The 21,641-nt window shown below is 43.5% G+C and overlaps 2 protein-coding genes across 2 annotated transcripts in view; one reads left to right on the forward strand and one right to left on the reverse strand.

The window, feature by feature from the left end:
• Positions 1-1,170: 1,170 nt before the first annotated feature.
• On the reverse strand, positions 1,171-1,866 carry LOC120047200 (transmembrane protein 158). The gene has a single exon (XM_038992732.1). The coding sequence runs from the start codon at positions 1,864-1,866 to the stop codon at positions 1,171-1,173; it is 696 nt and encodes a 231-aa protein (XP_038848660.1).
• Positions 1,867-16,709: 14,843 nt separating this feature from the next.
• lars2 (leucyl-tRNA synthetase 2, mitochondrial) overlaps positions 16,710-21,641 on the forward strand; it is a 42,099-nt gene continuing 37,167 nt past the window's right edge. The window contains exons 1-2 of the mRNA XM_038994580.1: positions 16,710-16,853; positions 21,092-21,354. Coding sequence (XP_038850508.1) covers positions 21,103-21,354 — 252 coding nt within the window. The 5' untranslated portion in view covers positions 16,710-16,853; positions 21,092-21,102. The remainder of the gene's footprint in view (positions 16,854-21,091; positions 21,355-21,641) is intronic.

Here is a 21,641-nt window from a genome sequence, read left to right on the forward strand (position 1 = left end):
TAATTGCCTCCACCTTTCTATGGTGGGATTTTGGCTATAGGCTACTTTGAAGAAATGGTAAGACATGCCTCATAATATGGAGTAAAACATCTAGGTTTCAAACAATTAAGTAACAGGAAAAATATAGTGATGCTAATGATAGGCCTAGCCGTCTTCTGGTAGACAGAAAGGCTTTTGCAAAAACGGGGAAATGTTAACTAGCTACAAAGTAGCCTACGTCTACCTGGCAGAATGATGTCATGATTATTTGCATTAATCCAGTGGCCATTTGTTTTGCAAACTCCATCTCATGTGCTACAGAAACACCACTAACAAACAACAGTGCTAGGTGCCGTCACACTGGAATTATTAAAGGGCAACTACACAAAAATAGTTTTATCTTAGATATTTCCCAGAGCTCAAAAGTGGTCTCCTGATGTGGTATTGTTATGGACATTGTTATGGACTTTGAAAGCATTGTTATGGACTTAGAACATCCAATTTTGTTGTTTTTCTATAAAACAAAGTGTGACTTTGAGAGTGAAAATCTGAATATAAATAAATAGATCTGAAACCTTTGGATTTCTGACTCAGTTGACAGCCTAATTTATCTGTTTCAATAGTATGCCTACAATTAGCCTACTTGCACAGTACAGCGTGGGTTGGCCTGACTGTGAAAGACCAATATGGAATATATCATTTTAGGTAATACAGAATGTATGTCACGGTTTCTCATAGAATATTTCACACAGGGCACCTTTCCTTCGCTGGGCGGGCCATTTGGGACATTTTTGGCAAAATTAGAGTATACCCACTTCTTCAGGCACCACTACACCACTGCCAGGCCCATGGGCAATAATCCTACAAAGATTTAAAACCATACAAACACTTTTTACAGTGAAATGTTGTTAACACACTCTACATATGCACCTATTCTATAGACAATGTAATACATAGGCTAGATTTACAATACCACAACCTATCTTTAAAACTATTGGTCTTCTTATAGTGAAGGCCTATCAATAGGAAATATACCAAAACCAAAAATGCACTCTTTCATTTTAAACGGTAAAATTGGAAACGAACATTCTTTTATACGAGTAGACTGTGAAAAAAAACCGTTTAAATATGTATTCTACAGTATTTTTAGCCTATTGGCTTGGGGGCTTATCTCCAGAATTGGATCATTCTTTATCTCGGCCGTCTTTGTTCCATTCCGTTGGGCAGAAATCCTGCAATAATAGGCACCGGCCATATGAGGGCAGCCACACTCCACACTATTATCACTAGAGTCATGAAACAAGCCACAAGAGTTGACTCGATGGGTTTACGGTTCAATCTCCAACTTTTGTCCCCATTTAGTTCGTCAAGGCTGAAGTCAACACAGCAGAAATTGATGGGATCCCCCGTCTGCTGAGCCTTTGACTTGCCGAATCGCCGGTATCGTGACATGCCACATCCAACACACAGTCTAAACTCCTGCTGGCCGCCGGTGACTCCGAGGTGTTCGATGAGAACAGGTGAGATGGCCCTGTTGATAGCAGCAGAGAAAAAAGCCCTTCCATTGTTATTGGCGGTATATATAAACACATCGCACTGGAAACCGAAGTTGCTGTCCCAGCGAGCCACCAGCGAGGTGGGGAAAAGTCTCTGCACGCTGACGTTGCACTGTGGCAACGGCTGTAACGAAGTGTCTGACGAGGAGGCTTCGCTCTCCTCCACGGATCTCTTCGAGTAGTGCACGTCCACCTCCAAGTTGGCCAAGAATCTGTTGGTGGAGTTGATGGGGGGTAACAGGAGGTCCTCGTCGCTCCAGCCGTGGCACCGCTGGAGTAGTCCGGCTACGGTGGTCAGGGCCAGCAGAAAAGTCGGGGAGTTGCTCAGCATGGCATTGGGTGCGTCGCTCCTACTCGCATGATGTTCCGTGGGGATGCAAGGCAACTGACGAGGCGTGTCCGTCGTTAATAAAATGCAGAAAACGGCCGTCTCCAGCGCTTATACAAACATCCATAGTGTGCATCTTCCGTTGCGGGAGAGGACAGTTGGAAACGTCAGCTGTCCGTCACACGCGCCGTGCGCGCCCCCCGCCCTAGATTTGGTTCCCAAAGTAACTGGTTCCTTGCCAAACTGCTACTGGGCGCTACTTTGCATGCAAGAGATAGGCTGTGGTGTGCTGCGAGGACCCTGGTACTCTCTCAGGTGTGTGAGGAAGGAAAGTAGGAGTTGCCCTATCTGGGAACATGCATTGCAACCTTCGAGCCTCTCTTCACTTAATACGTGCGCGGCTTCAGGGACAGGGTGGGAGGAAGATACAAGGCATTCCCCCTCTTCTTCCTCCCCCCCTGTAGGATATCTGCAACCCTGGGACGGATAAGTTATTGTGTAATGTATGATTGTGCCAAAACATATCACCCTTATTGCTTTCTTTTTGGCCAACTGAGTCCCTATGCTCTAGGCCTGTAATATGAATTGTGATGCAGGAAAATATGTTTCCGTATGACTCAAATTTGGACTTTGTCAAAAGAGTAAAATGTTCAATGGTGCTAAAGCGGATTTGAGATTCAGCACCATTGAAGCGGACAGCAACTCATGAATTCCACAGACAATGGACAGGGAGAATTCCGCTCCAGGGTGACGTTCCCCATTGGTACAGACCTAGGATCAGCTTCCCCTTGCCCAACCCCATTAGTGAGGAAAATGCTAAACTGACCCAGGATCATTCAACAGAACCAGTCAATCCATTGATTATCCTCAAATGCCCCTTCAGGGTGAGTCTGTGTGCACACCAGTTGATGGTAATTACACAAGCATAAGATGGCAATGAAATCCCCCTTAGGATGCCAGGAGCAAGGCATATCAAATCAAAGCAGGTGCCGGAGATGAATTGCCTTAAGGGGAAGTAATCAAGTTAGATGCTCTCTCTTTATGATAATGTATTTAGTCTTAATTAATTATATTTCAGCCCCAGTCAGACTTCTTAGAGTGCATGTTTAGATGTGTTACCACCAGCAGACTCAGTAATGCCAAGTGTTGGGATCACATCAAATCAAATTGTATTTGCCACATGCGCCCAATACAACAGGTGTAGTAGACCTTACCGTGAAATGCTTACTTACAAGCCCTTAACCACCTGCAGTTCAAGAAATATTTACTAAATAAACAAAAGTTTAAAAAATTAAATCTAAAAGTAACACAAGAAAATGACATAACAATAACGAGGCTATATACAGTTTGTGACAGACAGCCGTTATGGAGGAACATTACTGGCAAATTCTACTGGGACATGTAGCTGTGGTGCACTCAAGGGTAGCCAGGCACATCAGTAAACATCTGTCTCTCTCTATAAGCGTAGGTAGGACACCTTGTGAGAGTGACTCAGCTGTTTTGTGACACATAGGATTGCTTTTTGACTGTATTTGATGTTGGAAAATACAATGAACCTCAATGTGTTAGGAACACCTCCATTTTGTGAGTGGGAAAACCTGATTAGAATTACAGCCACGTTACTGGGACACAGCTGGCTGCAGTGTTGGCAGGGATTTTATTTTTTTAATCAAGGTTTACATATTTTACTAGCACACCTGTTCTATTTTGGCATGTGACAATGTCCGAAATCTCCCCTCTGCCACCATGTAGGCTATTGTTCTGTTCTGTGCCTTCAGGTTTTGTACAGACCTGATTAGATTACGCTCACACACATAGCAGTGTCACAGAGTTCAATGGAAAATGTCCCCTGGACGTCTATATCACATGTCTGGCTTGAAGTCTGGCTGAAGAGAAAAAAACACATCCTGACTGCTTGTCTTGTTGCAATTGACAGTTTCAAAACAGATATAATTTACCCCACATAACACTTAATCATTTAGACCACAGGTATGCATAAATCACATTCATCTGCCCATCGTCTTGACTCTGCAGGTCACACTTGTCACGCCCTGACCATAGAGAGCCTTTTTATTCTCTATTTTAGTGAGGTCGGGGTGTGACTAGGGTGGGTAATCTAGGGTGTTTTATTTCTATGTTGGCCTGGTATGGTTCCCAATCAGAGGCAGCTGTTTAGCGTTGTCTCTGATTGGGGATCATATTTAGGCAGCCATTTCCCCACTGGTTTTTGTGGGATCTTGTTTATGTGTAATTGCCTGTGAGCACTCCATAGCGTCACGTGTCGTTTATTCTTGTCACGATCGTCAAAGGGAGAGAGAGAGGACCAAGGCGCAGCGTGTGAAAAATACATCTTCTCTTTATTATAAGAAGGAAAAAACGAAACAAAACAACAAACAGACGACCTTGAAGCTATAAATACAAATAGTGCTGACACAAACACTACACATAGACATAGACAATTACCCACAAAACAGCTAAAGCCTATGGTTGCCTTAAATATGGCTCCCAATCAGAGACAACCATAACCAGCTGTCTCTAATTGAGACCCAATTCAGGCAACCATAGACTTTCCTAGACACCTACACTGAACACTAAACCATCTACTCTACTAAACCCCCTAAACATTACAACACCCTAGACAATACAAAAACACACAAACTTCCCCATGTCACACCCTGACCTAACTAAAATAATTATGAAAACAAAGATAACTAAGGCCAGGGTGTGACATAACCCCCCCCTTAAGGTGCGAACTCCGGGCGCACCAGCATAAAGTCTAGGGGAGGGTCTGGGTGGGCGTCTGTCCACGGTGGCGGCTCTGGCACTGGTCGTGGTCCCCACCCCACCATAGTCACTACCCGCTTTCTTAACCCCACTGGAATAAGGGACAGCACCGGACTAAGTGGCAGCACCGGACTAAGGGGCAGCACCGTACTAAGGGGCAGTACCGGACTAAGAGGCAGCACCAGGATAAGGGGCAGCACCAGGATAAGGGGCAGTACCAGGATAAGGGGCAGCACCAGGATAAGGGGCAGCACCAGGATAAGGGGCAGCACCAGGATAAGGGGCAGCTCCGGACTGAGGGACGGCAGCTCCGGACTGAGGGACAGCACCGGACTGAAGGGCAGCACCGGACTGAATGGCGGATCCTGGCTGGCTGGCTCTGGCGGATCCTGGCTGGCTGGCAGATCCTGGCTGGCTGGCTCTGGCGGATCCTGGCTGGACGGCTCTGGCGGATCCTGGCTGGACGGCTCTGGCGGATCCTGGCTGGACGGCTCTGGCGGATCCTGGCTGGACGGCTCTGGCGGATCCTGGCTGGACGGCTCATGGCTGGCTGACGGATCTGGCTGCTCATGGCTGGCTGACGGATCTGGCTGCTCATGGCTGGCTGACGGATCTGGCTGCTCATGGCTGGCTGACGGATCTGGCTGCTCATGGCTGGCTGACGGATCTGGCTGCTCATGGCTGGCTGACGGATCTGGCTGCTCATGGCTGGCTGACGGCTCTGGCAGATCCTGTCTGGTTGGCGGCTCTGGCAGATCCTGTCTGGTTGGCGGCTCTGGTAGATCCTGTCTGGTTGGCGGCTCTGGTAGATCCTGTCTGGTTGGCGGCTCTGGCAGATCCTGTCTGGTTGGCGGCTCTGGCAGATCCTGACTGACGAATGGCTCTAGCGGCTCCTGACTGACTAACGGCTCTGACGGCTCGGGACAGACGGGCGGCTCTAATGGCTCGGGACAGACGGATGGCTCAGACGGCACTGGGCAGACGGATGGCTCAGATGGCGCTGGGGAGACGGATGGCTCAGATGGCGCTGGGGAGACGGATGGCTCAGATGGCGCTGGGCAGACGGATGGCTCTGGCCGGATGAGGCGCACTGTAGGCCTGGTGCGTGGTGCCGGAACTGGAGTCACCGGGCTAAGGACACGCACCTTCAGGCTAGTGCGGGGAGAAGGAACAGGGCATACTGGACCCTGGGAGCGCACATTAGGCCTAGTGCGTGGTGCCGGAACTGGTGGTACCGGACTGGGGACACGCATCTCAGGGCTAGTGCGGGGAGCAACAACAGGACGCACAGGACTCTGGGGACACACAGGAGGCTTGGTGCGTGGTTTAGGCACTGGTGGTAAAGGGCTGGAGACACGCACCATAGGGCTAGTGCGTGGAGGAGGCACTGGTGGTACTGGACTGGGGCGGGGAGGTGGCGCCGGAAATATCGGACCGTGCAGGCGTACTGGTTCCCTTGAACACCGAGCCTGCCCAACCTTACCTGGTTGAATGCTCCCCGTCGCCCGACCAGTGCGGGGAGGTGGAATAACCCGCACCGGGCTATGTAGGCGAACCGGGGACACCATGCGTAAGGCTGGTGCCATGTATGCCGGCCCGAGGAGACGCACTGGAGACCAGACGCGTTGAGCCGGCATCATGGCACCTGGCTCAATGCCCAATCTAGCCCTACCAGTGCGGGGAGGTGGAATAACCCGCACCGGGCTATGAACACGTACAGGAGACACCGTGCGCTCTATTGCGTAACACGGTGTCCGCCCGTACTCCCGCTCTCTACGGTTAGCCTGGGAAGTGGGCGCAGGTCTCCTACCTGCCCTCGGCCCACTACCTCTTAGCCCCCCCCCCCCAAGAAATTTTTGGGTAGTACTCGCGGGCTTCCAGCCTTGCCTCCGTGCTGCCTCCTCATATCGCCTCCTCTCGGCTTTCGCTGCCTCCAGCTCTTCACGAGGGAGGCGATATTCTCCCGGTTGTGCCCAAGGTCACTTTCCATCTAATATCTCCTCCCATGTCCATGAATCCTTGATGCCTTGATCCTGTTGCCGCTTGTCACGCTGCTTGATCCGGGTTTGGTGGGTAATTCTGTCACGATCGTCAAAGGGAGAGAGAGAGGACCAAGGTGCAGCGCGTGAAAAATACATCTTCTCTTTATTATAAGAAGGAAAAAACGAAACAAAACAACAAACAGACGACCGTGAAGCTATAAATACAAATAGTGCTGACACAAACACTACACATAGACATAGACAATTACCCACAAAACAGCTAAAGCCTATGGTTGCCTTAAATATGGCTCCCAATCAGAGACAACCATAACCAGCTGTCTCTAATTGAGACCCAATTCAGGCAACCATAGACTTTCCTAGACACCTACACTGAACACTAAACCATCTACTCTACTAAACCCCCTAAACATTACAACACCCTAGACAATACAAAAACACACAAACTTCCCCATGTCACACCCTGACCTAACTAAAATAATTATGAAAACAAAGATAACTAAGGCCAGGGTGTGACAATTCTTTATTGTTTTTTGTGCGGTTCACTTCAAATAATATATGTCGAACCGATTTCACGCTGCGCTTTGGTCCGAGTGTTATTATGACGATCGTGACAACACTATACTGTCAGTCTCCCTCAAGCAGTGGCAGAGAGCAAAATCTGTCTCTGCACATCAACATCTGGACTCACTCATATCTCTGGACTGGTGGGATGGTGTGGGTGTCCAAAGTGAGTTGTGTGACATTTGTATATTGTTCTTCATAGTTACTTACTATTATTGTCTATTGTATGTTGAATTTACTGTGCTGTGTGTTACTCTGCAGATGACATATGCAATCTATACAGTCCTTTCACATTTACTACTGCTATATTCTGTATCTATGCATTTGTGCCCTGGTGTATTCATTCGGTATGTGTGTATTAATTACCTCTGTTTCTGTCATTACAGAACCACTATGCTCTAAGAAAAAAACATGTGCTATCTAGAACCGTAAAGGGTTCTTCGTTTGTCCCCATAGGAGAACCCTTTGAAAAACCCTTTTTGGTTTCAGGTAGAACCCTTTTGGGTTCCATATAGAACCCTTTCTACAGAGGGTTCTACATGGAACCCAAAACGGTTCTACTTGGAACCAATAAGGATTCTACCTGGAACCAAAGGGGTTCTCCTATGGGGACAGCCGAATAACCCTTTTGGAACTCTTTTTTTCTAAGAGTGTACCATTCCACTATCTTTCCCACTTTATATCCCAATGTACATTCCCATGTGCATCCCAATATTAATCTTCCTCAGTGTGTTTAAATAAAGTTCCTGTGTGTTAACTCTTGGGCTGCTTTATTCCCATCTAACCAGGGGACGATGTCAGTGAGTCACAAACCAGTAAAATACATAGAGCCGGGTCGCTCTCTTTCACTGATATACATTAATGTTATATGGGATATTCCTTATTCTAACTTTCCTTTAATGTTTAAGCCAGAAAACCACTATCAACGTGAGAGCCCTTTTCAAAAGATAAGAGCCAGGCTTTACAGGGTTAACCGTCACAAGGGTCATCAACCTGGAGAGGGAAAAAAGCAAAACAATGACACAGTTTCTCTTTTTATGTTTGTCGGGAATATGTATGACACTTGTATGAATTATATTTCCCTTTGAGCTGCTTGAATGGTTTAATTTGCTGTGAAGGACTGCCTCCAGCCTTTTGATGTGAGCACCAGCTGAAGTAAAAGACAGGTCGCCTCTGGCCTCAATTTGCACCTGAAAACACCTCTCCTCCTCTATTCCTCCCCTGTTGTTTATTAAGGCCTATTCTGTTCCATCTTTTCCTTAAACTTCCACACACACTCCTCCCCACTGCACACACACACACACACACACACACACACACACACACACACACACACACACACACACACACACACACACACACACACACACACACACACACACACACACACACACACACACACACACACACACACACACCCATTGCTTGACACACACACACACACACACACACACACACACACACACACACACACACACACACACACACACACACACACACACACACACACACACACACACACACACACATTGCTTGACACACTGATTGACACACACAAATACAGAGACAATGACACACAAACTCACCCACACATTCCCAAATACATCCCCCTCCAAATATCAAATATGCTCCAGACAGACAATGTGCCCGGCGAATGGAGCGAAAATGTAAATTACTTTCTTGTTCATTAATTATGCTATAAAAATGTAAATTGCTTCAGCGCCAAAAATGCTAATGGGACAGAGATAAAAGTCTCTCTTGTGCCAAAGGAGAATGTATAAAAGATTAATTTTCTCAAAATGTCTCTTTTTACCGGGGACCTTGCTAAAAAGAGACCTGTTCGTGGCTTCTGGTCTCTCCTCCATCCACTCTCACTGTGCAGGAGCAGACAGGCACTATTTCTCTGTACTATAGGCTCACACAGACAACCTGTTTAATTAGATATTGGATAAATTTGTCTTCACATCCTCCGTGCTCTCACTCATTTTGTGGATCTGAGCCTTGTGACTGAGTCCCTTGATACTTCTTACTTCTGCTGTTCCTTTTCATTCCAACAATGGCAAGGCAAGTCCCCTGACCCATCACCATGGTAACCAGCTGACCTTTACTTATTGGTTGAGATGAGGGACAATTTAGAAGTGGAGAGATTTAGAGAGGAGTTATATTATTAATGTCCATCTGATTCTATCTTTAGGAGAAACGTAAAGTGCCTCTGGGTAGGATGTGTGTTCAGGTTAGGGTTTATGTTAGTTTCTATAGCTACTTGCATGTCTGGTGCATTGTCTTACATCAGCACGTTGATTCCACCTGCACCGATTGAGGGATGAGCGTCGTGGAGGAGGGACGCTATCTGACGTGAGACAATGTGGCTGGTGTGGTTGTGTACTCATACAGTGAATGAGAGGTTTGATATGATTACATTTGTACATGCCTTAAAAAACAACAACAGTGACAACACCACTATAAATGAGGGGACTGACACACCAACACACACACACAGACACTCTAACACATACATTATTTTTTGTTGTGTTGTTTGTATATCGATGTATTTTAAATTTGTGTGACTGTCCTTGTGTGACTGTCTATCAGTATTTTTTTTTTGTGGACCCCAGGAAGAATACTGCTGCCCCTGTGAAAGCTAATGGGGATTCAAATAAACCAATCAAATCAAAAGGATTACTATTTAGATTGAGAAGTTGGACAGGCGGACTCAAATGCCCCCAACATATACCGTGATTGTGGTGAGTAGCAAAATGTTTCGATCTGCAGAAATCGGGGTACACACAATCTTCCCTCCTCCTCCTCCCCCTGTGTCTGTGAGACTGCAGATGGATCCATAGCAGAGAGGAGCACTAATTAGTAGCGTTAACTACCGAGGAGTCCTGTTAGGAGCCGTGCGGGATGGCGGGCGGAGGAAGGAAGGAAGCGTTGTGTTGTTATGTACTGTATGTGGAGGTGCTCATTTCTCTCACAGGAAACAGAACTACCAGTCTTGATGAGGCAAAGCAACACAGTTTATTAGACACTCAACATCAAAACTCTGATTAAAACAAGACGATGTGAATCTCTACTCCCGTGTCGACCTGTTATAATAGCACTGGGCAAGATCAGAGGAACGATACCAACTATAATGTCTCTGTGTTTCTTAATAAGGCCCTCTCAGGAGATTCAGTGGTTGTTGTGGGCTGAAAGGGTTAGTATGGGGCAATATAGTTTGGGGTAAATTATGGATTTGATTAGAAACTTCTCATGTACTGGCATGTGACGTATAGGCACTAGTACCAAACTACTTTTTTGTTCAGTTTTGTATCTGAGTTTATTGTTATGCAGTTTCTTAATACAGTACTATGATGGTTTGTCAGAATGCATACCACTGTTAATGAAAAGTAAGAAACTGTATAACAATGCTTCTGAGAAGTAATTGTTCTCAAAATAGAACTGATCTTGCTGTTCCACCTGACAAATAAGAACACCGGGGTCATACTTAACACACTTGCTTGAAAACCAAGGGAAATGTTACAGTTGACATGGTAATGAGCTTGGATGTCGGTGTCCCCGACGTTTCTATGGTCTCTAACTAACAATTCTACTCCTTCTGCCTTTCAGAACCGTCCATCTTCACCATACCACGGTGTTCCTCTTCTTTATCTATCTTTGTCTTCTCTGGGAAAAGATCAATGAAGGACACAGTGCACGACCGGCCGGGCGCCTGCTGAGGGGCTGTCGACGTGAAATAGGCCCTGGAAATAACATCACACTTATCAAACCCTCTGAACAATGGTCACAGCCAGAGGCTGATCAGGCCCTTCCTCATTGGATTCTGGGAGCCAAGATGGTGTGAGATTGCTTCTTGCCTGTGCCGATGCTGCCACTTCTCAGTGTGGCCGACGTGGACGTGAATCACACGGCCGTCCCCCAAAAGGTCACCTTTTGATAGGTTGGAACCGACCAGTCCCCCCCCATCACCTTCCACCCACCACCCCAACGCATCCTCTCCTCTATCCAGTCACACAGAGGAGGAACGTTCTCTCTCTGATGCTGTGTGATCGGTTGTCTTCTGGTTCTGTGCACGTGTGTGTGTGTGTGTGTGTGTGTGTGTGTGTGTGTGTGTGTGTGTGTGTGTGTGTGTGTGTGTGTGTGTGTGTGTGTGAACTGTAACCACCCTCCGAAACATGGCGAGAGGGTGTGATTAACATGGGTTGTTTGTCATGGTTGATCCTGAGAGGTGGGTGGGAGGGAGGGAGGAGGGGTGTGGGTGGAGGTAGACTTCTGCTTGCAGGAGAGATTACTTTAGTTTGAAAACAGGCATCAGTGTTTGAAATGACATTCAAAGGCAAAGAGGGAGTGGATCAAATCTGTCAGTCATTAGCTCATCCCAGAGTAATTGTTGATGAATAGATAGCTGTGTTATTTTACTATATTGGTTTGAGATCTATTACTTAAATTGCAAATTAAAGAAGTGGAATCATGTAATAATTGTGAAACTAAGATGGAGAGAATGAGAGAAAAATAAATGAAGGGTAAAAGAGAGTCCCAACCACTGAGTCAGTTATCCTGTGTGTTCCCTCCAAACCAAAACCAACCTTCCAACAACCACAATAAAATGACATTCCTGGTTCATTGCAGCCATTGAAAGAACCCACAGTCCTCCTGCTTTGATCTCATATAACCCCCCACACTGTTCAAATGAACTAAGGTGGTGTTCACATCTACAGTTGAAGTCGGAAGTTTACATACACTTAGGTTGGAGTCATTAAAACTCGTTTTTCAACCACTCCACAAATTTCTTGTCAACAAACTATAGGTTTGTCAAGTCGGTTAGGACATGTACTTTGTGCATGACACAAGTAATTTTTCCAACAATTGATTACAGACAGATTATTTCACTCATAATTCACTGTATCACAATTCCAGTGGGTCAGAAGTTTACATACACTAAGTTGACTGTGCCTTTAAACAGCTTGGAAAATTCCAGAAAATGATGTCATGGCTTTAGAAGCTTCTAATAGGCTAATTGACATCATTTGAGTCAATTGGAGGTGTACCTGTGGATGTATTTCAAGGCCTACCTTCCAACTCAGTGCCTCTTTGCTTGACATCATGGGAAAATGAAAAGAATTCAGCCAAGACCTCAGAAAAACAATTGTAGACCTCTAAGTCTGGTTCATCCATGGGAGCAATTTCCAAACGCCTGAAGGTACCACGTTCATCTGTACAAACAATAGTACGCAAGTATAAACACCATGGGACCACGCAGCCGTCATACCGCTCAGGAAGGAAACGCGTTCTGTCTCCTAGAGATGACGCTTGCAAGCCGAAGAATCCTATTCCAACCGTGAAGCACGGGAGTGGCAGCATCATGTTGTGGGGGTGCTTTGCTGCAGGAGGGACTGGTGCACTTCACAAAATAGATGGCATCATGAGGGAGGAAAATTATGTGGATACATTGAAGCAACATCTCAAGACATCAGTTAGGAAGTTAAATCTTGGTCGCAGATGGATCTTCCAAATTAACAATGACTCCAAGCATACTTCCAAAGTTGTGGCAAAATGGCTTAAGGACAACAAAGTCAAGGTATTGGAGTGGCCAAAACAAAGCTCTGACCTCAATCCCATAGACAATTTGTGGGCTGAACTGAAAAATCTTGTGCAAGCAAGGAGGCCTACAATCCTGACTCAGTTACACCAGCTCTGTCAGGAGTAATGGGCCAAAATTCACCCAACTTATTGTGGGAAGCTTGTGGAAAGCTACCCGAAACGTTTGACCCAAGTAAAACAATTTAAAGGCAATGCTACCAAATCCTAATTGAGTGTATGTAAACTTCTGACCCACTGGGAATGTGATGAAATAAATAAAAGCTGAAATAAATAATTCTCTCTACTATTATTCTGACATTTCACATTCTTGAAATAAAGTAATGATTCTAACTGACCTAAGACAGGGACTGTTTACTAGGATTAAATGTCAGGAATTGTGAAAAACTGAGTTTAAATGTATTTGGCTAAGGTGTATGTAAACCTCCGACTTCAACTGTACCTTCTCACATGAATACCAGTGTTACCTCTGCTATAATTTAAATCATTTTGATTGTAACATTATTTATAATCTCACAATGGTCCTGGCAACTGTGGCCTATAACAAGTCCCAAAGTCTACCATATAGGAACAATTTTCATTTCATAGTCTTCTTTAAAATGTTAATCAAAATATTGACTGAAAATGATCAATCAATATTTATGCTAGAAACCAATTAGAAATGTAAAACCATTTGATTGAATGAGAGAAACAGTCTAACAAAACATTATTTCTGTGTTTTGATGCTGCCTTTTACATGCACTGAAACACAAAAAGGGTTTTCACAACACTCCTAAAAATACAACACCACCCTCTTAAAAACACAATTATTCAGATTGTAGAACCACTTTGGTGTTTCAGGGTCCTTCCATTCTGTTTTGAAATCCATTCAGTCTATCAGAACAGTTACATTGAGTTTACATTCAAACACCCTCCAAACACCAGATCTCAGTTCAAGTGCACTATTTATGGTTTTACTACCCAATGATAGTGTTTTGAGGCTTTCTATTTTAACAGTACAGAGTCCAGGAAGATAAATCCCTTGCCCACACAGAGAACTCCCTCAACCTGTGATGTTAACTCCCAGGCTGTTTCACCTTGTGTCTTTAGCTAAGGGTCTGTATTGAACCACAACATCAAAGCACATCAATGGAGATTGACATCAGGATTAGTGACCCTCAGACAAACCCATCCTATTCTCAATATTCTAAATACAATCCATTGTCTATCTATACAACTCATAGGCAATCCTGTTATAGTTTCATAACAATCCTCATATTGGCCTCTTTTCTTTGTTTTTATGATCAGATGATAGAATAGTACTCAATCCACCTTGAATCGAAGGAGAATTTTGACCTTCATGAATGTATCAAGTACATAAGTACTGTACTTATGTGCCCAGTGTCCTGTTCGTTCATTCATTCATTCATCAGTGATCAGTTGAAGGAAGCTTATTCTTTCAAAGGGCAGTAGGAGAAAACTGTTTAAATAGTGTCAAAACCCCATTTTCCGCTTCCATCTTTTTCTCCTCATAACCCCATCCTGTGAGTTGTGCCCTGGGCAGGGACGCAGTCCTCTTGACTCTGATATACAACATGAAAGGAGAGCAGCCACGGCACCCCAGGTTTAGTTTAGCACACTGACGTCAGACTATGGATAGTGCAGAGCCTTTCTGTTCTGTGCTGTTTCTCTGCCGCTCGCTATCCTTCCCACCACACCACACCAGACCTCCACCACCCACCCGTCTCCATCTTTCACTTCTTTTTCCCTTTTTCTGTGTTCCTTCCCTCTGTATGCGAGTCAGTCAGATCAAAGGTGCATGCTCAGGGGATCGCTCATAGAGAAATGCCTCTGATTAGACGAGGCATCCTCCTCCACGTTGGATCTATCTCTTCTGTAATGGAGATGGAGTGCATGGAAACACTAGTCCGTACTCTGTACAGTCATCATATTACCATGGAAGTCGACATCAAAGAGGCACGTGCTACTGCAAGACATAACAGAAGGCCTTTCAGTTTTTGTGTAGTTGTTAGTGATTTTGTATCGTTCACTCTGTAACAAGTTTGAGGAGAGCCTTTATGTGTGTGTGTGTGTATGTGTGTGTGAGTGTGTGTGTTTGTTGGTTCGCCTAACTCCCCGTTCCACAAATCTAAATCCTTTAACTGAAAATAATCTGGCGTGGAGATAAAAGGGTTGCTAAGGTAACCAGCAGAACCGTCTCGTGCCTGCCAAACATTGCAATTAATAAAATAAAGCAAATGCTGTAGTGTAAAGTTTGAACTTTTAACATGTATAGCTCAATATTTAGCTGTTAGATCCAAGTTATTTAATTTGAATGAGAACAATAACTTATGTGTAGCCTAAAGTCAACAATTTCCCTTTATTGACACAAAATACTCCATAACCTATGTAATACAAAGTCACTGAATGTAATACAGACTCACAGAATGTAATACAGACTCACTGAATGTAATATAGACTCACTGAATGTAACACAGACTCGCTGAATGTAATACAGACTCACTGAGTGTAATACAGACTCACTGAATGTAATACAGACTCACTGAATGTAAATTAGACTAAATTAGAAGACAGAAGTTGTGGTTGACTACACAATATATCTTGGTCATTGCTGACTGTTATTGTCAAAGTGACTATGTATTTCTTTCAGTTGGTTTCTGAGGATATCATCATGCAATAAAACAGGTTGACAATGTGGGCAGAAACCATGTCATTTGAGAATGCAACTGCAAGCTTTTCCCTTTGAGATCACAACTATGGGAAAAATTGCATCAAGGCGACACTGAGAATGCCTATACTGAATTTGTATCAGTGGGTATGGTGTCTGTTATGACAGTGAAACAGAGAAAAGTTTTGTTGTTTGAAGGAGATTCACAGCACATTGACAACAATGAACAAACAAGAAGTAGAGCTGACTGTGAAACTAGGACGTGCTGACCTTGAGAAAATAGTCTCACTCCTATCCCATCTAACTTCATCCAAAACTTCAAATAGACTTTTATATTTCTTAGTATCCAAAATGCTCACATTTGCATATACATTTATCCGTCATGTTTGATTGGTTTCAGTTAACTGATATGTTTTTATTTTGGGAATAATAACAAGATGTCTTGTCAGGTAGGCACACACAGGAACTCAGATGAACTCACATGCCCGCCCGCATGCACACACACGCACACACGCACGTACGCGCACACACACACACACACACAGTCACACACAAAATCAATATATGAGCACACCTGCAGAAAAATATAGCCACACACTGTAAGAGAGATCCCCTAACTCACCAGGTTGCCCATACAGTTGAGTTGTGGAACAGACCAGACCCGTTTTGGATGACTGTTGGGTATAAAATAAAGTCTAGGGTCCTGCAAAAGGGTTTTAGGCTGGGTTTCTGTACAGCACTTTGAGATATCAGCTGATGTAAGAAGGGCTATATAAATACATTTGATTTGATTTGCCACACAGATGACACGTAACATTCTACACTCAGAAAAAAAGGGTTCCAAAAGGGTTCTTCGGCTGTCCCCATAGGAGAACCCTTTTTGGTTCCAGGTAGAACCCTTTTGGGTTCCATGTAGAACTCTCTGTGGAAAGGGTTTTTACATGGAACCCAAAATAGTTCCACCTAATACCAAAAGAGTACTACCTGGAACCAAAAAGGGTTCTTCAAAGGGATATCCTATGGGGACAACTGAAGAACCCATTAATCCCTACATGTATAAAAAAAACACATAATGATATATCAAATGTATATTTAACCTCTTAATTTAACATTCATAGTAATAAAAAATAAAAAAAAGTGTTTGTAAACACATTAGTGTTTATCAGTAAAGTACTTTGGAACCCGCCTGTTACAATGTTCTAAGAGGAAGTTGTCAATAAAGCTTTTAAAAACAAACATGGCGGCGCACTTGGAGGTGTGAGCTATGGCAACAGGGGCACGACTTTACGTGCACAATAACATTTTTAATCTGATATAGATAATGGATCATGATAAAAGTCATATCGCTTAATGCAAGGATTTGGAAATTGAACACAGTGAGTAACTTCAAACCCTGTGATCAAAGCATTTTTTTCACAGACGTTCAACAATGCATCTAGCTTACAAATGTCACTAGCTAGCTAATGTGGCTGTCAGTGTCATGTCAAGAATGGATAACTCGAGTCGCGATCTAACTTAGCTAGCTATGTTTCTTATTAACTGTATTCGTGATTCATTTCTTGAATAACTAACAAGCACATAACATTAATATCTTACACAAATGCTAATGTATTTACCCTATGTGAACTTGGAACAACGTGATTTGCATCGCCTGAATCTCTCAAGGTGTATGCAAGGCTCTCCATGGTAAAGATATGGCATTCACAAGGGTCAATGTAACCATAGAAACATCTCATCCTCTATCTCTCTCTCCTACACACTCTCATATGCACAGACACAACCTTGTTTATTGTCCCATAGAGACTATAGTAGCTCGGCTACAGCAGAGCAGATGTCTCTATCTATGGTTTGAGTGGGTGTTTGAGGAGAATGAATGCTGCTGGCTGGTGAGCAAGCAACACTTGCTCTACAGTCTGCAGACAATCATAATTTCAAATGTTTCAATATTATTGACTTGGTCGTGCATGAAAGAAACTGACATATACTGTTTGTGCATGTAGTGATTATTTTGTGATTTGTTTGATATATTTGGAGGTACTAAACATTTTGTTGAATTCTCAAAGATAGATAACTTATGTGAAACCAACTCCTTCAAGTTATCCATATCAGTAGGCTTACAGATTAATTGAGTTTATCAGTGTGCCACCTTCTGTATAGATATGTACGAGCTAACTACCACTAGGCTATAGGCTCTTTAGAGAAGTTCCCAGGGGTCCCTTCATAGGCACAGCCCACCAGCTCAGGGATATAGTCTAGCATACTGTATAGAGTGAGAACCACTCGATGTCTTCTATGGCAGTCTTGCAATGATGATTTAGTGACCAGGAAAATACCCTATTACTAGAGGCAGGTGTAGGTTGACACGTCTGTTCCCTAGGTTGTTGTGTTATTATTATAATAATGTGTGTTACCAAGGGCCTTGTGTTACCAAGGGCCTTGACTTATATGCTGTGTGGGATGGAACACTTCTTGGTAAATATTTTCATGACGTGTCATGTCAGCAGCATCTGTGTCACTTGACTGTCTATGTGTGAGTGTGGCCTCTGTTCCCTAGGTTGTTGTGTTATTATTATAATAATGTAGGCTAAATCTATCTAAATCACCTTTTGACTGCATCCCTTTGGATTTCAACAACTTTCTATACTTGTTTGCCCAGCATGGCAGAAGTGGATAGAAAGTAGTGTTGGGCAGTATCCAGATTTTCATATTGTCCTTCTCTCACCCTGGGATATACGTTTTTTTTTTTTTTTTTAGATATATACAGTACCAGTCAAAAGTTTGGACACAACTACTCATTCCAGGTTTTTTCTTTATTTTTACTATTTTCTACATTGTATAATAATAGTGAAGACATCAAAACTATGAAATAAAACATATGGAATCATGTGGTAACCAAAAAAGTGTTAAACAAATCAATATTTGTATTGAGATTCTTCAAAGTAGCCACGCTTTGCCTTGATGACAGCTTTGCACACTCTTGGCATTCTCGCAACCAGCTTCATGAGGTAGTCACCTGGAATGCGTTTCAATTAACAGGTGTTCCTTGTTAAACAGTGGAATTTCTTCCTTTAATGTGTTTGAGCCAATCATTTGTGTTGTGACAAGGTAGGGGATATACGTTTATTTTTAGATATATACAGTACCAGTCAAAAGTTTGACTGGTACTGGTATACAGAAGATAGCCCTATTTGGTAAAAGACTAAGTCCATATTATGGCAAGAACAGCTCAACTAAGCAAAGAAAAACGACAGTCCATCATTACTTTAAGACATGAAGGTCAGTTCATGCGGAAAATTTCAAGAACATTGAAAGTTTCTTCCAAGTACAGTCGCAAAAACCTTCAATCACTATGATGAAACTGGCTCTCATGAGGACCGCCACAGGAAAGGAAGACCCAGAGTTACCTCTGCTGCAGAGGAGAAGTTCATTAGTTAACTGCAGCTCAGAAATTGCAGCCCAAATAAATGCTTCACAGAGTTCAAGTAACGGACACATCTCAACATCAACTGTTCAGAGGAGACTGTGTGAATCAGGCCTTCATGGTCGATCTGCTGCAAATAAACCACTACTAAAGGACACCAATAAGAAGAAGAGACCTGTTTGGGCAAAGAAACATGAGCAATGGACATTAGACCGGTGGAAATCTGTCTTTTGGTCTGATGAGTCCAAATTTTAGATTTTTGGTTCCAACCGCTGTGTCTTTGTGAGATGTAGAGTAGGTGAACGGATGATCTCCGCATGTGTGGGTCCTGCCGTGAAGCATGGAGGAGGAGGTGTGATGGTGTGGGGGTGCTTTGCTGGTGACACTATCTGTGATTTATTTCAAGTTCAAGGCACACTTAACCAGCATGGCTACCACAGCATTCTGCAGCGATACGCCATCCCATCTAGTTTGCGCCTAGTGGGACTATCATTTGTTTTTCAACAGGACAATGACCCAAAACACACCTCCAGGCTGTGTAAGGGCTATTTGACCAAGAAGGAGAGTGATGGAGTGCTGCATCAGATGACCTGGCCTCCACAATCACCCAACCTCAACCCAATTGAGATGGTTTGGGATGAGTTGGAGTGAAGGAAAAGCAGCCAACAAGTGATCAGCATATGTGGGAACTCCTTCAAGACTGTTGGAAAAGCATTCCAGGTGAATCTGGTTGAGAGAATGCCAAGCTGTCATCAAGGCAAAAGGTGGCTACATTGAATAATTTGTTTAACACTTTTTTGGTTACTACGTGATTCCATGTGTGTTATTTCATAGTTTGATGTCTTCACTATTATTCTACAATTTTGAAAATAGTAAAAAATTAAGAAAAACCCTTGAATGAGTAGGTGTGTCCAAACGTTTGACTAGTACTGTATATATATACATATACAAATTGAACGTCAATTGTAATAAAACACGTAAACTCAGATTTCAACAAATTATAATTGCATATGTTGAAGCTTACACCCTATTTCACACCATCCTGAGGATTTTGTGTTATTCTTGCCATCTGTTTAGACACAAAATGCCTTAGAATACACGGTGGGTCTCATTTCAATCATATAAATAGTATTCCTAGAATGGACCTATCCCTTCAGACCACTGCAATTTGACTGGTACACCATTGACATTTTAAATGAAATACAAATGTTAACATCTTATTACTACCACAGTGATGACTGCCAGTCCACCCACCGTCGAATGTCAACTTAAATGGTCATGGCTATTCTGTTGTCTATATTTCTATGAGTTCAATAGGTTTTCTATGGAGGATTGACAGTATAATATAAAACAACTGATATTTCAAGTCAACATTCTCTGATGTGTGGACCTCCAACCATCTCTGTGGTACCATTTGAAAGTTTAAAATAGATTTTATACCCATTTTAGTAAATGTATCAGCCAAAACATGACACCCACCCCTTTATCCAAGAGAATGTTTTCTCAACCGATAGCAGGCACAACACAAAAACCTAAGATTATGTAAAATAGGGTCTAAGTTACAACATATGTGAATATGAATAATAAATAATACATATAAAATTACGAAAATCCCAGACATTATAAAATAGTTTGACAACCCTGTTTGTAAGCTTTTAAATTTGATCAACCTCGTTTATCTTTTACAGTGACGCAGACATGGATTTCTCATGGTATGGTGGGGTATGCAAAATGAGTCAACTTTGAGTACATTCAGGTGCAAAAAGTAACTTTCTGAGCACTTCTACAATGGGCAAATATGTATGGAAGATATCGTTCAAATCAAAAGGAGTGCTGTCAAAAAGTGATTGAATTCAAATGGATTTACCCTATAATATCTTATTGGGTTACCTTGGCGACTGTGTGTGTGTGTGTGCCTTTTTTCAGCAAAGTTTTTGCGTGAAAGTCTTATGTGACCTGATGCCTTCAGGTGTTATTGAACATCTATTACTGTGCTAATGAACAGGTATTACTCAACAACTATTGTTAACCAGAATCAAACTCCAGACTGTTATTTTCATCCTGTTCCTAGCAGCCTATTTTCCTTAAGAATGGGTACGAGCTGACTGAGGCTTTGGCTGCAGCTTCTGTGTGCTCTGCTGTCTTTTCTTGTGAGCAGAGCACTGACTAATAGAACCTTGTCCTGTTACCTAGGTAACAGAGCCATGCAGATGGCAGCCAGAGTGTCTCTCTGCCCGCGTGGCAGTATCCTGTTGGGGTTGGGGCGACCCAGGTCCAGGGCTGACCGTGCCCCCCTGCCCCTCCTCCTCTCCCCCTGCCCCAGAGACGGGGCTCGGACCCTGTTCAGCGAGACAGGGGTCTGGGACAGGGACTATAAAGCGGACACCAGACGTAGGGTGGAGCAGTGGTGGCACCCCCGTATCATGGAGCAGTGGCGGAGGGATACGCTGGAGGAGGTGAGTTGGCAGCAATTCTTAAGTTCTCTCTTTGCTTTCTGTTGGCCCTTAGTAGAGGCTTCTGGGAAAGATTGTCAGATGAATATTTTAAAACACCCCTGGCTTTAGTTCCAATTATAATCTAGCCTAATATTCAACCATACTCTGGTAATTAAGCATCCTTCAGAATAACCATAGTCATTATGGGACATTAGTACCTGGGCCTATTGCTATGTTTATAAACTCAGCAAAAAAAGACACATCCCTTTTTCAGGAACCTGTCTTTCAAAGATAATTCGTAAAAATCC

Source organism: Salvelinus namaycush, chromosome 5, assembly GCF_016432855.1.
Source record: "Salvelinus namaycush isolate Seneca chromosome 5, SaNama_1.0, whole genome shotgun sequence".
Classification (NCBI taxonomy): Eukaryota; Metazoa; Chordata; class Actinopteri; order Salmoniformes; family Salmonidae; genus Salvelinus; species Salvelinus namaycush.